At 37.2% G+C, this 15,183-nt stretch overlaps 1 protein-coding gene across 1 annotated transcript in view; it reads right to left on the minus strand.

Moving 5' to 3' along the window:
- Positions 1–15,183, minus strand: part of TERT (telomerase reverse transcriptase) — a 30,453-nt gene continuing 15,270 nt past the window's right edge. The window contains exons 9-17 of the mRNA XM_030445046.1: positions 14,508–14,593; positions 12,223–12,336; positions 10,342–10,413; positions 8,492–8,677; positions 6,932–7,058; positions 6,537–6,598; positions 4,859–4,983; positions 4,373–4,510; positions 1–104 (exon numbers count right to left, since the gene is read on the minus strand). Of these exons, the coding sequence (XP_030300906.1) occupies positions 1–104; positions 4,373–4,510; positions 4,859–4,983; positions 6,537–6,598; positions 6,932–7,058; positions 8,492–8,677; positions 10,342–10,413; positions 12,223–12,336; positions 14,508–14,593 (1,014 nt within the window). The remainder of the gene's footprint in view (positions 105–4,372; positions 4,511–4,858; positions 4,984–6,536; positions 6,599–6,931; positions 7,059–8,491; positions 8,678–10,341; positions 10,414–12,222; positions 12,337–14,507; positions 14,594–15,183) is intronic.

A 15,183-nucleotide genomic window follows, 5' to 3' on the forward strand; every position in this document is an offset into this window, starting at 1 on the left:
TCAGTCCAGAATAGCTCTGAAATCTTGGCAAAGGGATGGTTCTGTCACTGTCTTTAGCAATGCCATGGTATCCTTTGGGATCTTCTTGAATAGCTGCATCTTGCCTACCAAAATATCAGAAACAACTCTTTACTATTGCAAGCAACTAACAATTTTGTTTCAGGGAAAACACTAATAATGAAATCAATACTAGTTGAATCCAATTAAGAAGTTGGAACATCTGGAATAAGATGGTAAAAAAAGCTATAATAAAATATGCTCCTATTCTTGAACACCTAATTCAGGTTAATAAAGTTAAAAACATGTTAAAATATTAACAAAGTAAGAAAACCAAGAAGAAAATTCTTCATACTACGTCCTTGTAACACTTCCTTGTTTGTATTTTAGAATTTATATTTTTTTTAAACTGTAAGACCATTTATCCAACAACTATAACCACCAAAAAAGGCCTTGTCAAAGCACAGTTACTTTGAAAAACCCTGTTTTAAGCAATGCTAAGGACAAGGGACAGGTCCTTATCTGGTTACCTACAGCAGGAAGGTATTACCTCTTTCTTTTTCCCCTCTACTTTCAGATATGACATATCTGAAATTCCTATGCTTGGAACTCACATATTAAAAAAAAAATTAACAAAAAAAATTAACATAGAAAATGCACCTTTTGCTCTAACACTGGCAACAGGAATTCTCATTTTTGTGTTTCCTTGTAAGAGAAGAGAACCTAATTGAAAGGCCACCCTTAAGGTGAAAATTTCTGAGACTAAACAAGGCTTTTAGATCAGGAATGGCATTTTTATATGAAGACGTAACAGTTTTGAAACACAGAAGGTCACTGAGTCTACCATCAACAAAATCATAGACAATATTAAGGACTTTTTAAAGATTAGGAAGAACATGTCAAATCCTAGCAACAGTTTAAGTCCATTACCTAAACAGAGTTAGCAAAATTGTCAATGATGCAGAAACACAGAAGTGCTCAATAAAGATTTGTTCTGTATTTGCAAAGGCCATAGATGATGTATTTATATCTTATCATGATAAGGAAAGACTCTTGCTCCTTTTCCTACTGATAATAATAGGAGTCATGTTAAAGAGTAACCATGTTCTAAATACCTAACTCTGAAGAATGATGACAACTCGAACTGACAAGCCCCTGATGTTGATATTTAACAGGTTCTGGAATGGCAGGTAGAACCTCTTCCCCAAAATCTAGGAGCTTGGTATTGATTCCTCTGGAGAGTAATGGAAAGACATGTGCAGGGACATATGAAAAATTATTAAATTTATACTAATTCCTGTAAACAACATGATCTTCCAGGACTAATAGGTTTTATATAGCCAATACAAACTCCAAAATGACAACAAAAAGTGTGGCTGTTAAGTCAACACAGGCACTGTTAGCAGCCTCAGTTATCTCTGTGCTACAGATTGCAGTGCCACACAGAAATACTGAGCTAACTTTACAGGAACACACTTGAGAACTTCCTGTGGGACTTCCCTGTCACAGTTACCCTGCTATACACATGTGCTACCTGATTTACAGAAGTAAGTGTGTGTAAGTGTTTAAAATCAGCTCCAGTATCTCTACATAATATTCAGCTTTGTAATAACCTTTTCTACAGCAGGATGTTCTGATTACAACAACATGACCCAGGAATAAGTCTGATGCAGGCCAAACAAAGCTAACTTGTAAGACAGGATAGAAAACTACCAATCACTGTTTCTTTAAATGGATTTTAGTACATTCCTCCAGTACTAGGAGACTTAGTATCTTATTAAATTTGGAAGAAAATATGAATAAAAACACCGTGCAGAATCAAGTGACTGAAAAATAGCCTTTATTTGTCTTGGAGACCCTGGAGACATGGGGTTATGATGCATTTTCACACCAAGGATATGTATATGAATTATGACCACAGATCATATGGTGTCTTTGTACAGCTTTAAAGTACCAGCACTCTGGTGCCTCACCCTCCTTCCTACTCAGCCTCTATGCAGGACATTCAGTGCCTTCTCAGTTTCTTTCCAAAAGCAATCTGAAATTATTTTAAAAGCCTCAACCAACTCTTAAAGGAAGGAGGAAGGTGGGTGGGAAGCAAATATACATGCAGACAAAGCACTTCTCAAAATTACAGTCACTGGTGAAGAACACAAGTTACATGGCAAGCTGACCCCAAAAAGCTACCCTCCTGCCAAACTACCTAGGAGATGTTTTGGAAGTTTTTCAGAAAACCAGCAACTATAGAAGTGCTCTGCCAAGTATTGCATCAGCCCTTGCAGCACAGGTGGGACAGGGGGCTATAAGCAAACAGAGATCCCTCAGAAATGGCATTTCAGTTACTTGGGCTCCAGTGACCCATTGATTAATCACATAAAACGCTTCCATCTTTAAAATTTCACAGAAAAAACCAAGTTCCAGCCTGCTAATTATTTAGGCAGTCACTAGGAAAAAAAATCACTGAACCCTTGATCTTTCAGCAGTGTACTTTGTTTTTCAGTTGTTTCCAAAAGAATCTGGGCCTTGTTGTAGGAAGAGTTCTCTTGATCTTACGGATGCAAAGAACTGATTCTATCTCAAAGAAGGGCAATTGTCACTGCCAGAGAAGTCAACTGATAGATGGTCAGCTTCCCCTTCTTGGGTTAGAAGCCGTGTGTACAGAGTTAGGCTGGACCACATCCAAGTTACAGGTCAGTATTGTGGTTGGGGCCAGGGGCTATATGGCTACAGCACAAGGAACTTCATGACAATCATTATTCAAACCAGGAAAATTCCACCCCTACTTCTCAGCTCATTTTCCCTCTTATCTGTGGTGGTGTGATTTTGTGGAGAGCAGAGACCACTTTTATGGCAGATGCACACATTCATGGAAGAAAAGATTCTGCTGACCAATAAAGCCTCCTGGGGCTGCCTCTCCACCCTGAATATACCATCCAATTCAACAACAAAGCATACACAGAGAGGGATAGGGGAGCTCTCACTTGGATTGTGGTCTGTCAATCAAAGATCCCAAGAGGAAAACCTTCAGCATTCAAGATGAAAACTCAGATGTGATCTATATGGATCCTAAAGAAGTAACAAAGCTCCAAGAAAAGACTGGAGCTTTTATCATCCTACTGGGCATGACTCCTGCATTCTCTACTCAGCTCTTCAGTTTGTCCTCTCCAAGTGAAGCAAGCACTCATCTCTTCCCTTCCCAGAGGCAGGCTTGCTTTCCTTCTGGAGAGGTTGAACAGAAACAACTTCTCAGCAGCAGCACTCAGACGTGGTGCCTCTGGTTTTGGTGTCAGTGTGTAACTCAGAGAAGGAGTTTCTCTGGGAGAGGCTGCTAGAGTTCTGTTCCATACAGAAATTCCATAGCTATCAGGCATGTGCCTGGTGCAATCCCAACCATCATGCTGTTTCCTGTGAATGTTCACAGTGCCTACTTTGATACATTCACACTGTACCACCAAAAACCAGAGTGCTTGCACTCAGGTATTGCTGCAAGCTTTGATATGGAAAGTTCTCCTTTCTTCCAGAAGAACTGCTTTCTTTTGGGGGCTCTGGGCCCCAATACAGGTATCAAGGGAAGCTTAAGATACATTTCAAATCAAACAGGGCCTGTTTTGGAAGTAGACTGAAGAACTTCTTGGCATTGTATAATAAAACCACCCAAGTAATGATTCATTCAGAATGGAATTAGTGTTGGTGTTGAAAGTCTGGCCTTAACTGCAGCTAAATTCTGACAACAGTACTGACCACTTCATGAAAACCCACTGCCATTCACTTTTAATATCTTAAAACTGAAAATTCTATCATTTCTGACACTGGCCTGGGGACAGATATCACAGCCAAAGACAGAGCTCTCCAGAAGCCACTTACACAGATAGCTTCTCTCACTAAGCCAGAGATTTGCCAGTAGCACTCAACTTGGTTATAATATAGCACATACAGAGCAGCAAGTTCTTCAGCTCCCAAGTGACCTCTTTTATACTTTTTAAGGTGAGAGTTTACAGTGTAGGAGGAATGTATTTAGTTATCAGTTAATCTACCTTTTTAAAGACAGAAAACTGAACATTAATATTTCATTTAGCTAAGCCTGTTGAGAATGCTTATAGGATTAACCCAATCTTACCACACTTTCTGAGCTGTACAAACTTCCTGAGTTCCAAGTATCAACAACTGTTCCATAAGAATAAGCCTATACAACGTGCAGTGCTGAAAAACACACCACCTTAATTTACCTACTCACCTTTTGTAAGATTGATCACAATCGGAAAACTCACTCATGTACATTTTAGAACATTTTATGAGAAAATTTTAAACCCAGTTAGATTCCAGGTTTTATTTTAATTATCCATATCTAAAACTGTAAAAAGAATTGAATACTTACAGATCCGTAGAGGCTTAAGCAGGCATTTGTAAACAACTTTGTGGTTTGACAGTTTGACAGTAAAGGCATGGTAGCAGAGCCATTCTGCTGCCTCAGACGGGAATATGCCAGTTGCACCTTTGCTACCTAAAGCAACTTCTAGAGACAGAACAGGAAAATAATATCACTGAAAATTCTCATTAGGAAGTATTTCTCACCTTTCCTCTATTACTATAAAATTAGTCAAGATTTTTTACTAAAAACCTATGTAGTCAATGAAATATCTTATGTTATCAGAGAAATAAAAACTAAAACATGAAATATTTTGGTATCTTCAGAAAACTGAGTTTAAGGGGAAAAAAAGCACCGTAAAATCTGTCCTGTTATTTTTAACTCTTGACTTTTATCTCAAAATCCCATAACCTGACTGTGCATTCAAAACATTTTCTTTCTCTAAAATAACTGCAAGCCAAAGCACACTACTTGATTGCCATTAGCATACTATACCTGCATTTTTTGCTTTCAGTATAGCATAGCAGCACGTTGCAGTCTCAGAGATGATTTTTAGGAAGAAATAAGGATTGTTTCTAACTTTCTGGTTGAATGGAAGTTGGAGAACACAAGCGTGGAACCTGTTCACAAAACCAGCCTATTTAATCACAAATAAATTGCAATTTCAAGTGAAACTATGATTACATACCTAGGGCACTATACAACACTTATAAGGACCAACAGTCTTTAGCTACCACTTTATGCTACCACTTGTTAGCATATGACACCTCGCCCATAAATACACTTCCCTGGAGTACCAGACACTTGTGGTGTTTGTTTGATAATTCTGTGCTGCAAGAAGATCCTGAAGCCATCAGCCTTGCCACTCTTCTGAGGATAATGACTGTTTTATTGCAGGGAAAGTCAAACTACACATCCTCACCAATTCCATACCATGGACCGTGCAGACAGAAAACAGCCACATGAGAGAACGTGAAAGGAAGAAAAAAATGTAACAAGCCACCCTCCCCCCTCCTGAGAAAAAAACCCCGAACCTAACCCACAACAATTTCTGTTGTTCAGGAAAACAGACCTCCAAGTAGTGTATTTTTCCACAAACCAAGGTTACCACCTTTTTGTCTATTTTAAACCAAGACCTATGGAAATTACTTGTATTGCATGCTCCCTTACCCTCTGTTTGGATACATTTTAAAACTGCTGGGGTTTTTTCCATTTTCTTTTTTCTCCAGCACTACAATTCTGCTTGTGCTGAATACAGCAACAGTTACAATGCTGATTTTTAACTACTCAACAATGTATGTATGTGTTTATTAATAAACCCAGTGTAAGCATAATCATGTCAAGACATTGCGACATTTTAAAATACTTAAAAGGATAAACATAACTACCAGAGAGCTCTGGCTGAATAAACCTGACATGCTGTTAGCAGGGTGGACAGTTTTTTAAAGGTAATCTAAACTAAAGACCTTTGTTGGAGTGTTACCATAAAAGCAAACAGAAATAACTAAGTCATAATGTTCAGCATCACAGAAATACCTTAAGTCAATTCACAACAAAAACTTCCAAGAGTCTGACATAACATTGCTGTACTAGACAAGTCCAGTAACACTTCTTGGATACAAGGATGATACAGGGGAAATGTGAACCATGCTGAATTTAAGAACAAAACTAAAATGTCATTTCAACAGCTCACAAAAATCAAAAAGGTATTACCAGCTAAGAAGCAATTCAGTAATTCAGTCATTATCAGCAGCTAAGAAACTGCATTTAACTTGGTAAAATGAAACCTTGCTTAAGGCAAAGTTATACAGGTCAAAGTTTGGTATGATTTTAATAGATACAAAGTTCTAAATATAAACGGGTTAATGAGCAATTAAGCTTCTTGTCATCCTCCTGGAGCAAAGCAGACTGCTTTTCCTGAGGTCAGCTGTCAATACCCAGACAAAATGAAAATCCATTTAGCAAACTGTCCCAAGTACACCGATATAATCCCATATACTAATATATCTAATATTGTGTAGGAAGAGTTTTGAAACGAGAATAAGGTGACTTTACTATTGACACTCATCACTGCAGATTTTTATGGCACACTTTTTCCTAACCTGTAGCTCCTCCCTGTGTCAAAAAAGAGTAATGAAATATTTGGGGTTTACTGCAGAAGACAATGACCTACCTGTAAGCCTGAAGTAAAAATATCTTGTAGATGTTAATGAGAACTGTTCTGAGGCTGTTGATCTAGAACAAAACAGAAATAGAACTAGAGGAATATTAAAGTGTCATGTCATGATTTGTTCAAGTTCAACACCGTAAGGTGATTTAGAGATCTAGAGGGAAAAAAAAAAACCATTTTATGTTAAATTTCATGTATTTCTATTATGCATCTAAGTAAAAGTATTGTGAAGGCTCATTTCTGGAAAGTGCTGAGGTGCCACACGTTTTAATTTATGTCAACATTTCCAAGTTATTGTGTATTACATCTCAAAATCAACTCTTTCGATAGAACTCAAAACAGTTTTAATATTCTGTCACTAGCCACAATATTTGTAAACTTCATTTCCATATGCTTACCTGTAAATCAAGAAATAAACAATGGCACTTCAGTTTGAGGACTGTAATCAATTTGTATCTCATGTTTTTTCCTGCTGTTCTACTTGAATTGAAGGAAAGACTTGATCTGATAGAAGTACAGGTATAACTAGAAAAAAATTATTAGAAAAAAAATTAGTTATAAAATCTCTATAGGCTTACAGACTAAATTAAATTCTGTAAAGGAAGCCTCATTTATCTTCATGTTACAGATATTGCCTACTAATCAATGAGCCAGTAGCTAGAAGATTACTATAACTAAATTCAATTTAGAAACACTAGCATTACGCCTATTAGCTAAGAAATTATTTCAATACCTTGGGGCTGAATAATTCACCTTTGTTAAAAAAAGCAAACCAATAACCTTAAACACAAATTGGATGTATTTCTGGAACAAATCATCTTATTCATCTCATTAATCTCATTAATGACTCCAGCGACAACCCAGCTATACTCTGTGATCCATGACAACAGAGGAGCTTAGGCTGACAGCCACCTCAGTTCACCCTGGTGCTTTAGTTGCTTAAGTCAAGCTTATCAAAAGCAGGGCAGCCCTTTTAACAAATACCCTCAGGATTGTGATGATTAATTAGTGTCTCCAGAGCAGCAGCACCAATGCCCTCATCAATGTAAACTGATCCATTCAGAAACACAGCTAGTGAATAAAACTCTTTGGCCATCAATTTTAGTCCTCTGTTATTACAGAAAATCATGTCATATAAATTCCTTTCCTAAGCTTTAGAAGACTACTGGATGAACACCACCACTTGTGGTGGAAAACCTCATCCTAATTTCCCACTTAAATGTATGCATGGGCTGTTTATACTAAATATCATTGTACCACAGCAATATTATCCTCCAGTTTAAATAGTTGTTTCTTGTTAATCTTTAGGAAACATCTAATGCCATCTCTTGTATGGACTCTTGTCATTATAAAGGGTCCAAGGAGCCTTTCAGCAGGAGATATCATCCCATCTTGAGTTCTATACCACTTCAGACTCCTTTGTGTACATAGCTGAGGTTGCTTGTTTAAATACAGGTTACCTCTCCCTGCACTAACACATGAAGTATACCAGAGGGAACACCTTTGATGTTGAAAGGATTACCAGTCATTCTAGCCTATACAAAATTAATCCCAAACTGTAGTTCACATAACACTTGACTGCCAGATAGCTGAAATAAAACCCACAATTTCAGAGTAATAAATGTAACTGTACAATATTTGGTACAATAAAGTGCATAATGGTAAATGAGGCTGAACTGAGGTGATTTAATAAATTTTCTCAGAAATTTCTAGTCACCTTGTGGTGAATGACTTCTGCTCACCAGTGACCTCTGCCACAATCAGTAATGGTACGTACATTCCACCAGGATGGAATGAAGAAAATAGTAGGCTACACAGAATAAAATGTTTAAATTACAGTATAAGAAACAGAACTGTAAAATCTGTTATTCTGCAGTTAATTCAACTCCACCATTCACAAGACACCCTTGTCCTTCTTGCACTGTAAAGCCGGTGCAGGATTATACAACTGTACTTACCTGGAGTAATCACAGTACACCTCAAGTGTCTGTATATCTAATAATAAGCCACACCAGGGGATCAGCCGACATTCTGGCAGCTGTTTAAATTTGGAACATCCTGGGATATCATCAACAGGAAAATTCACGACTGTCTTATTGGGGTTTATTAAGAAGCCATACTCAGGAATGCCTGTTGCTAGAGTCCTAAAAAAGACACAAACAGATAGACTAATTCCCACCCACCGAAAGCAAAAAACTTTACCATGCTGCAAGACAAATATCCAGTCTTGGATAAAAGGACAGAAACCAAAGAATAAAGGGAACCCAGACCAACTTTTTAGGTTAAGGAGCCAGCCAGAAATAAACAAAACTGAAAATATTAGAGGTAAATAAATACACCAAATAAATAAATAAGCTTAAAGATTTGAGGATAATGGAGAAAACCTTTTATAGATTAATGCAAATTAAGAGCTTAACATTTGAGACAAACTGCATAAAACACATTAACAGCAAACCATTTAGATCTAAATAACTGGGAAAAAACAGATGAAGAGTTGCTGGTTTTAAAAGTTAAGGAAAGCAAGGAGAAGCCACATAACAGGAACCACATTTGTCAGATGGAAAGTTTTGAATTTTCTCCACTAAGCTTTCCCTAAAGACGTTTTGATTGTCAGAATGACTGCTGATTGCCTACTACACACTGGATCAGTGGCAGCAGTGCCACCTCATGGACAAGAAGCAGTTTGTCTTGGTGATGCATTCATGTGCAAGCTTAATCCTTTGCTGAGGAGTAACATTTATAATGCTGTCTCCTCAAAATCAATTTCTTGAGTCCCTTAGTTCTAATAGTACATTAGAAAAAAACTATTACTACTCTACTTGTGGCAGAGTTCTAGGATCTCTAAGCAGTTCTGGAAAACTTGCACAGAAGATGCTACTTGTCTACAGCAAACCAACACAGCTGGTGCAGAAATTGTTACAGAACAAAAATGCTGCTAACCTCAAAGGACAAGCAGGTAGTATCTGCAATGCTACTGCAAGTGACAATATGCTAAAAAGATGTTATAGAGATAAATAACTTGAGGCATCCTCAGCTGCTTACTTTAAGTTATCATTTCCAGGACTGTAAATCCACACGTCCCTCGACATTTCTTTCTGTTCTAATATGGAAATGAGGACAAATGAGGTCTTCAAAGCACACTATATACAATTTACACTTCAAACCAAAACCTAACTGATTTTCCTATCACCTTTCAGGGTCGCAACAGAGCTGCATCTTTCTGACCACTGAAAAGCATGATCCAACAAGACTGCATTGCAGATGCTAAGCTTTTCTTTGAATACTTAAAACTGCTTTTGGCATCAGCATTAGTCTTCTTGGATATTGACCATGTATTCATACCCATGGTAACCAGGAACCTCTTTGGGGCCAATTTTTTTCTTGAAAAAGGTAGTTTTGAAGCATTTTAAAGAACTTATGTTTGAAAACTTCTGTGACCTACAGGCTGCTGTGCTATCAGGATCTAGAAATACTCAACCCAGAATATTAATGACTAGAAAATTTTTAGCAATATTGGATTAGAGTAAAGTTGCATTTATTGGGGAGTAGAACATAGCTGTGTGCCTGTTCACTAAAAACATTTTAAGTAGCTGAGACATCTTTGAAAACTGAGAGAAAATGGTCTTAAAAGACAACTGTTAGCTCCTTTGGTTAGTCTGCTTTACTAATTGCTGCTAGAAGCTCCACTAAGGTAGCAGCCTGGGCACTTATCTAAACCTACATGTATAAGCATGTAAAAGGATGAAAAAGAATGCCCCAAAAGATGTTAATGCTTTTTGCTCTGAAGGTTATGTATTTAGTAACATACCTTAGAAAATATCTTGCCTGCATTAAGTGTGGTGTAACCAGTAAAAAGTCATCAATGAGACGTATTAGGACTCTGTAATCAAGAAAAAACGGATGTTAGATTTGCTGATATCTAATCCTTTCAAATTTTTGTCATTCTCTTTAGAGCAATAACACACCCATTTTAATTCTCAAGAAAACAGAGATGAGTATCATCTCCAAAATGAGTCTCATGAAAAAATTCTCAGTTCTTCTTCTTTCCTAAAAATAAATGAAAAAAAAAACCAACCCAGAAAGCTACAATAAACATAATAGGAATATACAACATATATACATTATTCTGCAGTAACTTCTTGAATGCAGGGTTTTACACTTTTCCAAGGTAGAATTTGCAGTATTTTAATACACATTACAAGGAAAGGAGGTGGAGTACCAGGTACACAAGAAGGTATCAGATTCCTAGTGTGCTCTAATTCTGTATTTTTTTTTTACTACGTTATAACTTTCTTGTGAAGCTATAACTTGAAAGTAGAACAGATTACAGTCTACCACTATGAGGGCTACAATTTTCTTTTTCAACAGATTTCAGACCCCAAGCATGCCTGTATTTTTCTGATAAACCCTTTCTCATACAAAGGAAGCTCTAGAGATGATCTTGTCCAGTTTCCTTTTCTGGAGTAGGAGTGCTACCATCACTATGATGGGGTCAGTTGCACCTTTGCCGAGCCAAGTCAGCAGCCAGGTGTTTTTTTTTAACTTTGAGGACAAATGAAGCTATCAAAATAATTCAACAGACAGCTAAGTAACATCCTAAAATCTGCTCTCTATAAACACAGCTGCTACATTAAAAAGTGTATTCTTCTGAATCAGTTTCATAATTCAAGTCTGTATAAACAAAATGCTCTGGAAGCAAAAGATAGCTGTTTATACTTGTACCATGACAGCACTCATCCTAATACTTGAGAACTCTACTACCTGTGTAGAGAAATGCTTAAAATTCTGAAACTTTTGTGAGCCTCCCAAGAAAACACACCAGACATACGCACTTACCTGGAGTACTCCTATACCCTTCTTAGTTTCTTTTTTCTTTCTTAGGACAGAATTCACAGTGATGGAGGGAGATGTATGAACGCAGATAAGCTTGAGGGGTATCAACAATGTCTAGCACTTGCCTGAAGACCCTACTCTGGGATTCAGTGGGGTGCAGTTTATATGGAGATAAAAGAGACCCTAAAGTTTTTATGATACAGAGGTGAAGATTTTACCAGGCTAGCTTTCTGTCAAGCTCCTAAGAACCAAGCACAAGCAGGGACAAACACTTAGAAGAGGTACCAAAATCCACACAGGGCTTCAAACACGAACTAGCATGCATTGTAAAATCTCTGTAATAATACCATGACCTTGATAAAATGTTAAGATTTACAGCTGGTGGACTGGAAAGCCCTCAGACAGAAGCATGAAGTATCAGAAAGCGTATAACCAATATCCCATCTTGTCTGAGGACAAAAGATCACAGATTTTGTGGGAATGAGTCTGGGAGAACCATAAACTCTCACATATGTATGAAGAGCTTGTCAGACTCTTCACAGTATTCCTGTGTCTGCCACCCAGAGCCCTAGGACAGCTTATTTTCATCACTTTTCTTCCCAATATTAGGACAAACTGGAAAACTTGCCCACAAAGCAACCCCAGTGGCACTGAAGTTGCAGAGATCTTTGTGGGCACCACACTTCCTGAAGGACATCTGGAAATCCTTGAAATTCAAAATTAAACTACACATAAAATGTCACACATGTAACTATACCATATACACTATGAACACATACAATACTGAATATATACTAAAGCCACATATAACGTATTATGCATTACTATAACAGAGCACAGAACAAAGCATCCCTACCCATCCTGCTGTACTCCACAGAGCAATTTATTTTCCATGTCTCCATAGCACAAGCTGCAAAGTAAGGTTGACAAAATGGAGCCCTGTGGAATTCCACAGCACTGCAAGTAGTACCTAGTAAAGCACAAAAAAACAAACCCATCAAAAACCAAAACATATAACAAGAAGATTCCAATAGCCAAACATTTACTTATTTTTTCCAATTATAACGTAAGTTTTAATAAGAAATATGCTACATGCTTGTTAGCCTTTAACTTGTTTGTTCTTTCATCTAGGAATCTACATATGGCTCCAGAAGTTTTAACTTGAACAGTGAAAATAACCCACTAATAACAATATTCCTTCTTATCACTAAACTCTGGCAGATAACCATCATCAAATGAAAAACAATGTATAACTGATGTCAAACCACAATGCCTCTTTCCTCCTTCAGCTGCAGAGCCACCCTTCATTTAAGCTTTGTAATTTTTTGTTATATCTAATATAGCTTCAAAACAACTGATCTTGCACATGAAACAAAGTGCACTCAACATCTCTTTGTAGAAATCTAAACCTGGTTTTATGCAGCTGGATTTACTGTAAATCATATTTATTCCCCCATTAAACTGCTCAGGCATGAAGCTATCTTACTTCTAACTAGGTATACCCATTAAATCCTGTGAAATACTAACCCTTATTACCTGTAATTATACTCAGCTGGATGAGGCTCTGAGCAACCTGATCTAACAGGAGGTGTCCCTGCCCATGGCAGGGAGGCTGGAACTAGATGATCTTTAAGATCCCTTCCAACCCTGACAATTCTATGACATCAGAACCACATAATACATTCTAGCATCCATCTTACCTATGTTTTGTGTAATCTATAAATTTTTATTGCAGTAATTTTACATTTTTGCAGACTTTTGATTAATATATGAAATGGCATTAAAAGATTCCCTCTAGGTCCTCAGCTCAGCAATCGCTGTAGTGAAATGAGGCAACCAGGTGCCACTCATTACCAGGCAGTGGGCATGAGCTTGTGTCAAGCCCACCTGTGCCTGATTAGGGAGGGCCCCCACTGCGCATGAGCAGGATTAGGGGGCCAATAAAAGGTGAGGCCTGAAGCACAAGCTCATGCTCACTCCCTGGCAATTAGTGGCACCTGGTTGCCTCATTTCACTACAAATCGTCATTTTTCTCAAAGCATCAAACTAATGTTGACTGTGATGGCTTTTTGAGAACCATCAGTATTCATTCACTGAAGTTACTTGCTGTTTTGGTGTTTGTTTTTTTTGAACAAACAAGAATGGGCTACTTAAAAAAATGCAAATTCATGCCGAGACAAACAGTATTTTTCAAGCTAGATGTGACTGAATTTAAGTATGAAGTTGGCTTTGTCAGGTTTTGCTTTCTTGAAAACCATTGAACTTCTATTAAACACACTTATGTCCTTATTAATGGCATGCCACATCAGCATTCTCATGACCCTGCCAAAGGGACTGTAAGCATCAAAGCCAGAAAAACTTAAGAACACTCTTCTATTTGCCTCCTGGAAAGCTTTTCTCTCCCTCCCTCAATTCTGTAAGATTAAGTATTCCAGTAAAAGGTGTTTTTCTAAGAGCAAGAAACTATTCATTCTAACACACCTGACTGAGTAGACAGAAAAGTTATTTAAGTACTTGCCTTCTAGACATGGTACAACATTTGCTACCTAGAGGCAAAATGCAAGTCTCTGATCAGCATTTCTAGCAACACAAGAAAAAAATCTGCATTACTCCCCACCGTAGCATCTGATTCCTACTTTTAGAGTTGCAAGGAATTTTAACTCCTATTGTTTCTGCCTTTTATTTCTATTGTAACTAGCCAAACAGCAAGGCCATGCAGAAGAGGTTTAATATTGACTAAAGGATGACTAACAAAGCTTTTTTTTTTTTTGCAAGACTGCTTGGATGTTACCTTGCTTTTGTCCACCACTATGGAATACATTTTAAAGTACTCCTCTTTTGGACTACAACTGTAGCTTTAAACTAACCAGACTACACACTTTTGAATACTGCATTCTGTGTATAGTTAATATCATCCAGATGGGAAAGAGAGATTTTACTCAAACACAAAACTGATTCCAAACTCTTCATGCTGTTATGGAGCTTAAACTGATTAAAACAGGTTTCAAATTAACATAAAATAAACATCTCTAAAAGACAGATATCAAAAAAAACCCTGAGCCAATTAATAGTATGCTACTTAGCAGAAAAAACAAAACAAAACAAAAAACCAAATAAACCATAAAAAACTAACTTCTTTACCTGTTCCGAATCACCAGGATGTTGTTATGTATCATTTGGAGAAAAAACGAAAACAGACTGGAACTTGTCTCATTAAAAGTTAAGCTCTAGAAATGACAAAACAAAGCAAGATTTTTACCTTGGAAATAAATATGCTGGAAATAAAATTATAGTACAAACTTACAAGAAGCACATAAACCTCTATGAAAAGTTATACTGCTGTAGTTTACACCCCTGAACTAAGAAACAGAACACTCAACACCAGGATATGAATATAAATAATAAAAAGCTGCTTACATCAAACAAGTGAAAGCAGATTTGATTGGTGTTACACAGGAAAATTGTAAAATACAGCATTTTAAAACATTTTAAAGTGCTGGTATATTATACTGGATTACTACAATGTATGAGACCTCAGTCTTCTGTCCACTTTCTGTCTTGCAGGACTTTTCTAGCTGTCATGGTCCTCAAATCCAGATACACTCATTTGCCAGTTCTGCTGCAAAACTGGTTCTTTGCCACGTATTACCAACAATTCCATCCAGAACTACCCATACAATATTTATGAAGCTTTTTGTGTTAAAAATTGAGTAATAAAATTAATTTGGAGCAGTTTAGGTAACTTCAGTAAAGTTTTCATGAGAAGTAAAGCAAAACTAATTCCTATTTGCATAGATTAGACATCAGACAAAGGCAT

The sequence above is a fragment of the Calypte anna genome, chromosome 2, assembly GCF_003957555.1.
Source record: "Calypte anna isolate BGI_N300 chromosome 2, bCalAnn1_v1.p, whole genome shotgun sequence".
Classification (NCBI taxonomy): domain Eukaryota; kingdom Metazoa; phylum Chordata; class Aves; order Apodiformes; family Trochilidae; genus Calypte; species Calypte anna.